The sequence below is a fragment of the Nicotiana attenuata genome, chromosome 7, assembly GCF_001879085.1.
Source record: "Nicotiana attenuata strain UT chromosome 7, NIATTr2, whole genome shotgun sequence".
Taxonomy (NCBI): Eukaryota; Viridiplantae; Streptophyta; class Magnoliopsida; order Solanales; family Solanaceae; genus Nicotiana; species Nicotiana attenuata.
The window spans coordinates 93,866,516-93,880,142 of NC_031995.1; the positions used below are offsets into that span (position 1 = coordinate 93,866,516).

The 13,627-nt window shown below is 36.4% G+C and overlaps 1 protein-coding gene across 2 annotated transcripts; it reads left to right on the forward strand.

Annotated features, from left to right (window-relative positions):
- LOC109229501 (G-type lectin S-receptor-like serine/threonine-protein kinase At4g27290) lies at positions 3,206-6,970 on the forward strand. 2 transcript variants are annotated; one of them, XM_019394963.1, is made up of 7 exons: positions 3,206-4,681; positions 4,840-4,959; positions 5,104-5,228; positions 5,317-5,527; positions 5,686-5,923; positions 6,067-6,217; positions 6,308-6,970. In XM_019394963.1, the coding sequence occupies exons 1-7, from the start codon at positions 3,406-3,408 to the stop codon at positions 6,611-6,613; spliced, it is 2,427 nt and encodes an 808-aa protein (XP_019250508.1). In that variant the 5' UTR covers positions 3,206-3,405; the 3' UTR covers positions 6,614-6,970. The 2 variants fall into 2 exon arrangements, with proteins under 2 accessions (XP_019250508.1, XP_019250509.1); XM_019394964.1 differs by having other exon boundaries at positions 5,107-5,228.

The following is a 13,627-nucleotide window of genomic DNA, read 5'->3' on the forward strand; positions in this document are numbered from 1 at the left end:
CACCCACGGGGCGTGATAGCAAAGAACACCCCGGCCATTGCCGAGGTCAAGCCGTCGGAAAACTTATATCGCAGAATAAGCGTAGTGTTTGGGCGAGTGGTGGAGGATACAATCACAAGAAAGTACGCTGGTCAAAGACCGTTGGATAAAAGGGAAGATTATCAATATATAAGGAGGGGATAGAGCCCAACGAAAGGGGGATTCTTCCAATAGTCATCACTATGGAATCAACAGGAGAAACCCCTTGGTCATCAACAGTTCCTTCTCTTCTCCTTCTTTGTTTCTACGGTTATGATGCATTCCTGTCATAGATGTAAGCCTATCATCCACATTTGATGTACAATAATTATCTTAAGAAATATTGTACATTCTTGTTCTTCTTCGATGTTTGTATTCAATATATTTGGATCTAGAGTTAATTACGTTTGGCTAAGATTTTTCTTCTATATCTCTGATAATTAGTTTAACAAAAGGGTTCAACGCTTTTTTGGTCAAACATGAATCCCTTGAAAGCTTTTGTAAAACTTTTTGATGTGTTGAACATAACTGAAAACAAATTTGAAGAGTTAGAAAAAATGGACAGATTTGGAAGAAAGAGAAAATAAAGAGGAAGAAAAAAAGTGCACTGGTTGACAAAAAAATATCATATTTTCCGGCAAGACATCCATATTTTCCGGCGATCGAGCTTCCCTTTTACTTTTTTTAAGCTGAAATTTAGTGAAGTGCACATGGTAATCCATGTTAGACTTCCCAGATCAATTTTTAACAATAAATCGCCAATGCATTCGGGTTTCAAATCTGGGTTTTAACAGGAGTACAATTGAAGGCTTCTTCAATGGTACCTTTTTTTTTACTCTTCAAATTCGAAATTTTGAGTGATTAATAATACTCGACCCAAAGTAGTTAATTAATCAACTTCCAACACCCAATATCACTTTATTCAACAACTCAAGATTCAAACTCCAAGAGAAATGGGTTACCCACAATGGAGGTTTGCTTGAATTTGGAAATGGGGATAATGGTTTCCTGAACATGAGGGATAACGATTGGGAAAATGATAAAATTAAAAAAAATGAAAAAATGAAACATTTGGACACGTGGCATCCATAGAGAGCTTCAGACACACAAAATTTTCTATTCACGCGCCTGATACATGTGTATGCCACGCGGGTGCTGCCTAGCTAAAGTGGTGTGTAATAGACACACTTTAAAGGTTTGGGTGTGTAATAGTATTCTCGTGATTACCGGATGTGTAAAAGAGATTTAACTACAAGGTTTGGTGTCATTTTACGTATTTTGCCATTTGAAGGAGCAGTAACCAAAAGGAGAATTTTGTTTTTGTTAAAAATTTATTCACATTTGATGTTACACCAAATTCAATTAATCTAATACATATCAAGAATTTGTTGGCTTGGTATATTTTCTGTTTACCCGACATTAGTTACAATGTATTGGATTAATTTATAACGATGGACCAGGCATCTTGTCATGAATTACACGAAATGCAATTAATACTTAAAAGCTTTTACCACTTGTTTGTTTGTGAGGCCGCCTTGATTTCAAATCAAGTTACAGTAAGTCGCTTTGCTTTAATTTTAAAATAGCTAGTCTTTTGTAAAAATTGATTTAAGAATAAAAAATATTACTTCCTCGGTTTCAATTAATGTGGCAGTGTTTGATTCACGGAGTTTAACAAAGAACGGGAAATTTTGAAATTTATAGTCCAAAATAAGCCATAAATATTTGTGTAGCTGTTAGTCATCTCATTAAGGGTAAAGTAGGAAATTTAAAGTTAAACTTTTTCTAAATAAGAAAGTACGCTATTTTTTTGGGAAGGACCAAAAGGAAAAGTATGCCACATAAAGTAGGATAGAGGAAGTATCATTTTTCTTTGTTTTCTTCATTACCAAGAGGCAGATTTATGTATTTCTTATGCCCTTGTTGACTAACAGCTTGTTTGGATGATCGTCATATAGCATTTCATGATGTATCGTTAACATTGTATTGTATTGTACTATATCGTTTTGATGTATACAATGTTTGGATAGATTATATTATTTTTCATCGTTTCATGATGTCATGGACCAACAAGATGAAGAAGAAGAAACTTGCAATATTATAAAGAAAAAGTAAGGTACAAGGTAGAATTATTAAATAAAAAATTTAACAATACGATAAAATAAAATTTAAGTAACAATCAAAACAAACATGTATTTAAGGTAACAATACGATACAATACAACATGTAACGACCATCCAAACAAGCGGTAAGAAATAAGAATAGTCCATAGATTTCAGAACATTCAACAAGAAAAGCATGTAATTCTGCAGGCAGCTGATATCATGACTGTCAAAAAAATTTAAGGTAGTTTTCTTTTTTAACTCTCGTTCTAAGTCCCTCCAAACATAGATGGGATTCCTTTTATTTTAGGGCTATGTACGGAAAGTACGTGTATAAAATATATATAAAAATCCCCAGATGTAGTAAAAGGCACCTCTGACTATTGATGCATGTGAGTCCTTTATTTGTTAGTCATTGATTGCTCGATTACCAAAGACCAAGTCATTTTTCCACCGATAATGATTGATGCAGATGGAACAAATTGACTAGTCTAAAATACTGCTCAACATTGATTTCTTCTTTTCTAATATTGACAGCTAACTCTCTAAAAAGGCATTTCGGTTCACTTAGCTCCTGCTATGTGCCGGGAAAGGGTCGGACCACATTAGGTCTTAACTTTTATGTATCCGGCCTTACTTTGCATTTCCGCAAGAGGCAATTTCTTCGACTTCAATACGTGACCTTCTGGTCACATGGCGACAACTTTTACTGTTGTGCCAAAGCTCCCTTCACAGCTAACTCTCTAGCAATACAAATTAAATCTTAGTTGCAAAGACTACCTTTATGTTCTCGCTCGTCAAATGTGATTCATGTTATGCAACATTTTCTGAAATTAAAGGGGCTACCCATGAATAGAAGTCAGGTCATGTAACCAAAGGCATAGGATGATAGTGACAAGAAACAAGGACGAAGCTTTGCACTAATAGAAGGATTACACATGTAATTTATGCAAATTTCTCTTGAAGTAAAAAAATTAAGCAGCCACTGTCCTGTAGCATATAAAAAGTCGGTAGGCCATCTGGTCAAATGAAAGAGACCGAAGTATTCAAAATCTGTTCAGAGTATCTGCTTGATTGCTGGGGTTGACTATTCAAAAGAGATGAAAAGGACAAGTCAAATCTAGTGGTTTTAGAAAACAGTTATTCATTAATGCACAAGACAAATACTAATATGAAAAGGAGCCTTATCTTGTCTTAGAAATGTTCCATCTCCATTTGGTTTGATTCCTCAGAATTCCAATAACACAAAAATCACCTGTTTGAATTCAAGGACCAAACAATTTCCATGAAACGCTTTGCAGGTTTCCATTTCCTTTCTTGGAATATAGTTTCATTGCTCTTCATAATTTGCACTGCTTTAGACACTATATCTAAGGATAGCCCAATCAAAGATGGTCATACCATAGTTTCAGCTGATGGCTACTTTGAGCTTGGATTTTTCAGCCCTGGAAATTCCATGAATCGGTACGTTGGAATATGGTACAAGAAAATTTCCAATGCTCAGAAAGTGGTCTGGGTTGCTAATAGATCCAACCCACTGAATGACACATCTGGCATATTAATAGTAAGTGAAAAAGGGATTCTACTGCTCAATGGTACTGAAGGCATAATCTGGTCAACGAATTCATCGACATCCTTGAGGAATCCAGTGGCTCAGCTTTTGGACACTGGAAATCTTGTCCTAAAGGATGGCACTGATCTTAATCCTAAAAACTATGCTTGGCAGAGTTTTGATTATCCAGGCAGTACGTTATTACCGGGCATGAAGGTTGGTCGTAATTTAGTCACTGGCCTGAATTGGACACTAACATCGTGGAGGAGCAGTGATGACCCTTCTCCAGGAGAATATATGCACCGTGTCGATACAAGTGGTTACCCTCAATATTTTTTGATGGAAGGTCCTGTAATAAAGTACAACACAGGACCATGGAATGGGCGTTCTTTTACTGGGGGGCCAAATTTGAAACCAAATCCTTATTATACATTTGAGTTTGTGATGAATGACAAGGAGATCTGCTATAAATATGAGCTTATCAATTCTTCTCTTCCCACCTGGGTGGTCTTGAGTCCGGCAGGCCTGATTCAACGGCTTTTATGGATTGAACGCACCAACAGCTGGTTTCTTTACTCAACAGGACAGATGGATAACTGCGATCGTTATGCCTTGTGTGGTCAATTTGGGAAGTGCAACATCAATGACTCTCCTCCATGTGATTGTTTGAGAGGATTTAAGCCTAAATATCAACAAGAATGGGATGCAGCAGATTGGTCTAATGGATGCGTACGAAGAACTCCATTGGAATGTGGGACAAGTGATCGGTTTCAGAAATACTCTGGTGTGAAATTGCCAGATACACGGCATTCCTGGTTTGACAATACCATTGGCCTTGAGGAATGCCAGAGGTTGTGCCTGGAGAACTGTTCTTGTGTTGCATATTCTAATCTTGTTGTCAGAAACGGCGGGAGTGGATGCTTACTCTGGTTTAACCAACTCATTGATATAAGAGAATATGCTCAACTTGATCAATATCTCTATGTGAGGATGGCTGCATCAGAAATAAGTAAGTCTATTAATCGATTCATCGCCTCATGCTTAATCAATGGGAACTTCATAGTAATAGCTTCTTAAATACATGCTAAGCTGTTGGCTATGTATCATCTTTATATATACTACTATCATACCGGAATTTTTCACATTTTCATAGTAAACGTTTGACAGGTTCAAACCATATAGGAAAGACAACAAAAGCGGCCATAGCAATTGTATCAACAGTTTCAGCGATTATCCTTCTTGGTTTTATATCTTGGTCTGCTATGCGGAGAAAGAAGAGGAAAAGAGGTTAGCAAATTTTTCTACACTACCTGGTCTGCCGGATAATACCTCTGGTTGATTGCCTTCGCTCGATCTGCTCTGGAGAATTTTGGAAAGTCTAGTTGCTTCATTAACCTCAATATCATTTTTACAAAGTTTTCCATTTTACAGCAGGTCAAGAAAGAAAGGATGAGATGGAACTACCCTTGTTTGATTTGATGAGTATTACTATTGCAACAGAGAATTTCTCATCAGATAATATCCTTGGAGAGGGTGGTTTTGGACCTGTTTATCGGGTAACTAGAATTATTTACTCTTATGTATCTTAGTCAAAACATATGAATGATGCTCTTGTGGCTCACACTTTGCGTGGATGTGTGGCAGGGAAAACTATCAGCTGGACCAGAAATAGCAGTGAAAAAACTCGCCAAACATTCTGGACAAGGTCTTGAAGAGTTGAAGAATGAAATTGTTCTGATTTCCAAGCTTCAACACAGAAACCTAGTTAAGCTTCTAGGCTGTTGTCTTGAAGGGGAAGAGAGGATGCTAGTTTATGAATATATGCCGAACAATAGCTTGGACTTCTTCTTCTTTGGTTCGATTCTCTTAACTCATTTCATTTAAAGATCCATCTTATCATATCAGCAGTATTACGCTAACACAATGTTCGCTCTTTCTAAGATGAATAAAAGCTCCATAAACATAAACTACGATAAAGAGCACTAAACTGAATTATCATGACATTTTCTGCAGATGAGAGCAGGAAAGGACAACTTTTATGGGAAAACCGCTTTCAAATTGCTATGGGAATATCAAGGGGGCTTCTTTATCTTCATCAGGACTCCAGACTAAGGATCATACATAGAGATCTAAAGACCAGCAACATTTTATTGGACAGCGAATTGAATCCCAAAATTTCAGACTTTGGATTGGCTAGGATTTTTGGTGGGGACCAAATTGAAGAAAAAACAAAGCGAGTAATAGGAACATAGTAAGTTTTCATTGACACTTTCACCTTTACCTTCACCAAATCATTAACATATAGTATTTAACATTATATTTTCATACCCTTTGATGATCAATTGAGTAGAGGGATAATTATGTACTATTAATAGCATTAATTATTCAATGCAGTGGCTATATGTCTCCAGAGTATGCAGTTGATGGGAAATTTTCAGTGAAATCAGATGTCTTCAGTCTTGGTGTTCTTTTACTAGAAATAGTGAGCGGAAAAAAGAACAGGACATTTCAACACTCCGACCACCATCACAGTCTTCTTGGACATGTAAGCAAGATAAACATTTGCTTTGTCCGTTTCCTGCTGCACTTGTATTTCGTTCATATCATTTAAAACTAAACTGATTTTGCTTTGTAGGCTTGGTTATTATGGAATGAAGGAAAAGCCCTGGAACTAATGGATGGATGTTTGAAAGAATCATTTGTGGAATCCCAAGTGTTAAGATGTATTCATGTGGGGCTATTATGTGTTCAAAAACTAACAGTAGACAGACCAACAACGGCATCAGTGGTTTTCATGTTGAGCCATGAAGAAGTGGCATTACCTCAACCAAAGGAGCCTGGTTTTTTCATAGAGAGGAATGCATTTGAAACAGATGATTCAAATGAGAAAAGATGCCTCACTGACAATGTGTTGACATTAACTATTCTTGATCCAAGGTAGCAATGGCAGGACTTGGTACCTAAAGCAATTTCTTAGTGACTTTTTCCATTACACTAGAAGCTTTTGTTATGTAAAGCGATTAGTATATGTATATGTACAAAGGATTTGTTACCTATATGAATAGTGTAAAAGGGACTGAATTGAACCCTCTTCAAACCATGTAGCTTACTCCTAAGAGCGAATTGTCTTTCATGTCCTTAGCTAGAAATAAGTGAACTCCCTTAGTTCATAGTTATAAGAAAATTAGGAAAGACGTTGCTTGTTAACCAGGCTCGTAAATGCGATGATCATGATAGACATTGATGGACTTAAATAGAGCCATGCTAACCACGTGGACAGTGGAACTTGCTCAACCAATTTACTTTGCATTTCGGAGAAATTCCCTTACAACTTAGCTTTGTATAGCTATTTCTTTTACAATCTGGTAGGAGATCCTCGAGTTTCTCAAGGATTCGTTGAAGGTCTTAAAATCATGGACAACTGCTATATATCTTATTTTCTGAGATCTAAAGGATATATAACTAACTGCTACATCCCAGGGAATTCAACACCGTAAAACAATTCTAAGATCTTCTACGGGTCAAGGCCAGGCCAATGGCATCGATCCGCAGCAGCTGGCACGGTATGCTAGCAGTGGTCAAGCCACATGTCATAACTGCGGTCAGTTGACCACCTTTCGTTGGAAAATTGCACTGTATATATAAGTAAAATACAACATTTTAGAAGTATATAATTCATATTGAACACCCATGGTCGAAAAGTTTTTTTCACTTCTTTTAAATTTGAATATCCTTAGTAAAATTCCTAGTTTCGCTAGTGTATGCTAGGCTGTTCCATTATCACAATACAATTCCAAGACTGCATCGAAGAAAGACCATTCAACTTTTCTTTGAGCTGTCATTGCACAGTTCAAGGTCCGTGTTAATGGCAGCTTTGTTTGTTGTGCTTAACAAGTTCAAACTCCAGGAAGTTGACATAAATAAAAAATCCAGTCCAGTAATTTGACGTCAATCCCTAAAAGTACACTGTACACCAGATTAAAACCAATGAAATTTGATTACAAACCCAGATAAAATGACGTACCCACATGATCTAACAACCTAAATCCATATCCCCAATTTGTAATATTTTCATTAATTTTTGAAATGGAAAAGGTTGATAAAATTAGGTAATTCTTTCATTAATAATTCCGTGCCGCTGAAGGCCAAGCCACTGTTTAACCAAAAAGTAATTTTTGTGCTCAAAGTTAATACTATAATAAATTGGGTTTCTATTAACCAAATTTACTTCACTTTTCCAAATATAAAAGAGTAAAAAGTAATTGAAAATATTTGATAAACAAAGGAAAAGAAATCTTATTGATGATTCTTATTTCTTCCCATGAATTGCGAGTAAGAATCTTCAATCAAGCGGAGAAGTAAAAGTAAAAGACCGATTACATATATTTGTGAATTTCTTGATGATCATACAAAGTAAGGTAATGGACGCTTAAATAAGGATACAATATGTAACCACCTTACCTCACTTAATTCCTGCTCGTTACTAACACTAACTACATTAATTGCCCGTTACTCAAATTTTTCGTAACAGTTACCCCCTCTGTTCCAGTTTATGTGAACTTATTTCCTTTTTGGTCCGTTCCAAAAATAAAGACCCATTTCTAAATTTGGACACAATTTAGCTTAAACTTCCAATCTACCCTTAATGAGAAGTTTTTATGACCACACAAATACTGTGGACCTCTTTTTGACTTGTTTAGGACCACAATTTATGAAAGCCTTTATTTTTTCTTAAACTCTGTGCCTAGTCAAACAGGTTCACATAAATTGGAACGGAGGGAGGATGATAATAATAAACAATGGCGTATAATCTGGGATTAGGCTAGTTCCCTTTCCTTATCTGTAACTGCCAATGAATCTTCCTCTTTTTTAGCCTTCATGCATCACGTGCCTATCTCTTCTTCTCCAGTACGGTATCATTTGCAATTAATTACGTGGGTGTTTTAACCGCGTCTCATCATTCTCCCTTATTGATCTCACTTAAATGCCACATGTCAACATCTCGTTATCCTACGTGTGTGAACACCAAATTTTTTGCACTATTTTAACACCTCCTAAAGTTATTAGTATTTTTATTATTTTAATTGTTTTCTCAAATTTTGTGTCTTTAATTGCATATTTTTATCATGAAAATATCAAAAAATAATAGTTCTTCCTTCATTTGTGCATTTTAGGAATCGACTAACTTTTCAATTGGTGAATCAATCTAGTTAATTGATCATTTGAATAAGTTGTTTAATTAATTTATTTGTTTGTGTAAATTTAGTTTAATAAGTAGGATTAAGAAAGAAATTTGGCCAAATTTGAAAGAAAAAGTGGCCAAGAGTGCAAGATAAAGGGCTGCCACTGGAAGGATTTAAAACTACGTAGCTTTGCCTCAAAACTACGTCGTTTCATTAAGTGAATCAAGATTTAATCTTGGCCATCCATCTTGACTTGATCCAACGGTCCTAGTTTGATCTTCATCCTAGGTATTTAAAGCCTAAAACCCCCAAAATTTTCCCCCATTTTCCCCTTTATTTCCTTTCTTCTTCCCCTCTCATCACTCTCTCTTTTCTCCCTCTCAACTCCGCCCACCGCCGCCGGCGGCAACCCTCCAATCCACCCCAAAATTTCACCATCTCTTCCCCTCTTCCTCCTCTTGTTACCTATACCGCTCATATCCTCCAAATCTCCACCAATCTCCATAGATCTAAAAAAATCCAAAATCCTAGCCGCAGCCCACCACCCCAAATTCCGGAAATTTTACACCACTGGCTTCCTTTTCTCCCCCTCTTTGCATATCTCCGACTCAAAACCTCATAAAACCCCACGCCACCCCAGCGCCGCCCACTGCCACCCTCAACCACTACCTCTCGTTTCTTTTCTCCAACCGGCCTCGAGCAAGGTTGTGTCGTTGATATCATTGAAACCGGACTCGGTTTCGCCGGAATTTTTGGTTTCAAGAATATCAACAATAGAAGCTTGCTCGAAAGTCGTACCACTGCCTATCGTCATTTCCCGGATGCTCGAGTATATGGTAAAAATCGCAATCCCCTGCCCTGTTATTAATTTTCTGATTTTTTGGGTTTTAGTTAGAGTTAGTTTCTGTCTTGCTTCTTTATTTAATCCATTTCTGATTATGTTTGTCTAGATGGTTTTGTTATATCGCTTCAGCGATAGCGTGCGTTCCGTTTAGCTTTAATAGTTAATTTTTGTTTGCTCATGTTGGTTCATAATACATGTATTGAAGTTTAATAACATGCTTTAATACTTGGTTTAATTTGAATCAATAGGTTGATATTGGTGTTGTTAAAATCTGAAATTTAGATATTTTTTTTATCATAAACTAGGGTACTAGTAGCTTGCTTTTAGTAGGGTGGCTGAAGTGACCCTTTGGCTCCTGCCATAGCAGATTTCAGGTTATCCTTTCACCTTTTGGACAGCCTTTAGCACACAAATTCAGCCTCTTTTGGACAAATTTTTGGTGAACCAAAATCTGTCCAAAAAGTTGGCTTTTCTCTGCCTATTTAAGGGCTGCCCTTTCTTCATTATTTGGGGGGACTCCATCATACTTCCATAGAGCTTTTAGAATTGCTTTGAACACACAAAAACATTAAAAAAAATTCAGCAGTTGAACACATGAAAAGTAAGCTGAAATGGTGAGCTTTAGGAGCGAATCTTAGAGTGCAAACTTTTAGAAAAGTATAAGTCCTCTTCAGAGTTCGTTTCTGGGTTTCTTCTTTAAGTTTTCGGGCTGTTTTAACACGGATTTGCTGCTGGTTTTCTGCTATTTTTATGCTGCTTTAGTTGCTGAACTACTGTTTATTCTTTTGTTATCCAGGTAATCCTTTAAGACTCGTAATGTATGTATTTTCAGCAATGGGAACAACTTGAACATGCTGCACCATTTAAATGTGTTTGATGTGATGAATAATTTGACAACAAAAGAGCTTGTATGTTATTGTTATGTATCAAACATGTGATAATGTGAATATAGTCCTTCATAATACTTGAATATTGAGTTGTAAGTTTTTGAATGTGATATGGAAGTCGTTTATGGGCTTTTAAGCATGTTTTCAAGCTATTGTATCCGAGTAACAATGCTAAGTATGCCATGAATGACTTTAGGTGTATAACACATAGCATGAGTTCGTTTTAGTTGCTGAAATTTCATTGCCAATATATGCTTCTAGGAATACTGTGATAATATCTTTGTGAATCTGGCCATTTTGCCGAATTTACAAAAGTGGCTATTTTTATAAAGTGGGCGTTTATACAATTGTGACTATGTAGTTAATGGTCATGGACGCAAACTAAGTAAAGAGCTAAGATTGTATCAACTTTGGGCCTTATTAAATCAAAAATAAAAGCTGGCCCATTTACCTTTAAACAACAAAATTACCCCTTTTCTTCTATATAGCATTGGGCCAATTGAAATTCATTTCTTGGCCCATTTTAATAATAAATTCCAGCAGCCCTAAAAGCTCTATACATGCTCGCCCATTTTTTCTTTTAACAAGAAGTTGGCTCATTTCTTTTAAAATAGATAAAGTTGGTCCAACATTTATTTGCATAATTTTTCCCAACTATAAAGCTAGAAAATAATAATATCAGATTTTTCTACAATTTAAATTAACTCGTTTCCTTTTAATTAATTTAAACGCTAGGCAAATAGTAGGTGCGCTTTAACTTCACAGACTCACTTGTGTAGCGTTACGCTTAACATTTAATAAGTTAATTCATCAATTCCATATCATATTCAATAGTTTTAATTAATTTATAAATCATTTGTTATAATCATGGATTCGCTTGCGTAGCGTGGTAGTGACATTTAATAAATTTTTCCAAAAAAAAAGAGGGTTAATGTTTCCTCCAAGCACAATCGTAGCAATTTTTTCAAAAGTAAATAACGTGTTAACAATCGTTTGTCATGACTGCGGATTCGCTTGCGTTGCGCTGTTATGACTAAATAATAAATTTCGTCGATCACGCATTCGCTTGCGTAGTGTGGTTATGACATCTTATTATTCAAAAATATTCTTTAATTTTTTCTAATAATCAAGAGATAAAAGCGGATAGGTAAAACATGAAAATAATATAAATCACAGTTTGTCCAAAATTAGTTCAAGCCAAGTTTTAAGTCAATAAAGCGACCGTGCTGGAACCACGGGATACGGGGAATGCCTTATACCTTCTCCCCGATCAACAAAATTCCTTACCCGAACTTTATTTTCGCGGACCGATAATAATAGAGTCAAATCTTCCTTTGACTAGGGATTCAAATAAAAAGGTGACTTGGAACACCCAAAAAATCAATTTCAAGTGGCGACTCTGTAAACAAAAATAATCCCTATTCAAGTTTATCACTTTAATTGAAAAAACTCTTTAACCCACCCGCAAACATACACATATTATTTTTTTCGGGGGTACCCAAAAAGGGTATGACAACGTGTCATTTCTATTTTTCCACCAATACAGCCACTGAAAAGGCTTTAGCTAAACTACAAGATCTATAAAATAATTGAAAGGGAACTATTTAGTCATGTGATTGATTGGTTATATTGGAAAAATTATTTTAAGTACATCTTAAAAGAAGTTGGGAAAATGACTTTAAAATAAGGATATAAGAGTATATGCAAGGTTCTTCTTCTTCTTCTTTTTTTTTTCAAAGGAAAAGCTTGGCGCCTCTAATAATTTAATTTTATGTCATTAGCTCTATTGAGTCGCCACCCTGTCAATATGAGATCGTTTAAGTGAAGTAAGAGATTAAGAGCAGTAGGGACCACTATGTCAAGTTGTGCGAGAGACTTCATTATCAGGACATTGAATAAATGGACACATAAGAAGTTACACAATTGTATACGGCAGGCACGCCCGATTTCTCAGGCTCGAGGGATCGCCTTAGGTTGTAGTTCAAGTAAGCTTGAGTTTAAGGTCGACAGATCACACTCGAGCTCGAGGATGGAATGCAATGGCCGAAGATAGGAGTGCGAGGAATACCGAAGTCAAGTGTGCTCGATCCCGGAATTGTACCGCAAAAAAAAGGTAGTCTTTCCTTGGTAAGTAGCGTCTTGAAGTGAAGCGAAGGCATTATTGAAGGAAAGAAATGGCGGGTCGGTCAATTGCATTAGGTAGGAGATGCAGCTATGGATTTGTAGCAGAATGAGCTAGATCCCTGCCACGTCCCCAAGATCATGGCGCAAATCCCGGAATTGGATTGTACGATTCCGTACTAGACAGTTAGACAGCTGTATCAAGAATATTCCTTACTGTAAATACAAATATACCTTATTTAGGGTTCCCCTATTATATAAAGGGGACCCCAATCATTTGTAACATCATCTAATCATTGGCAAGAATATACTATCCTAATTTTCTCTCTTACTGTTCATCGGAATTGTCCTTTACATTTATTGTTTTTACTTTATTACTCTTAGTTCATCTCGAGGTCACTAAACTCGAGGTCACCACTGTTGAGTAGCATTGGTTTGATTCACTTATTTCTTTCATTTCTACTTCATATTTCTTGAATATTAGTTGGTATTGAATTTAATCACATATCTTTAAAATCACAAATCAAATTTAATTTTACTCGTATTTTTGAGGTAAACAGTTTGGGGCCCACCGTGGGGCTAAAGATAATAGTGATTAATTTTTTATTGATTCTCGTTACACACGTTATTTTTACACTTTTTCTTGTCAAGATTTTCTGATTTCAGGATTAAACATGTCAAACTCGCAAAATACACCTGTTCATGACAACGAAGGTCTTGGATTTCATGGGGAAAACAACAATGCAGGGGTCGATGTACCACCAATAAACCCTAGGGAAGTGCCAAATTTGGAACCAGTTGACGTTAGTTCGCACATTGCTTTAAATGCAGATTTAGGCGCAGACCCCGGAGGGAGTGTACGCAGGGAAGCCCGATCTGGGGGCCAAGGAACACCAGGTATAGGAGATGGGGGGGGGGGG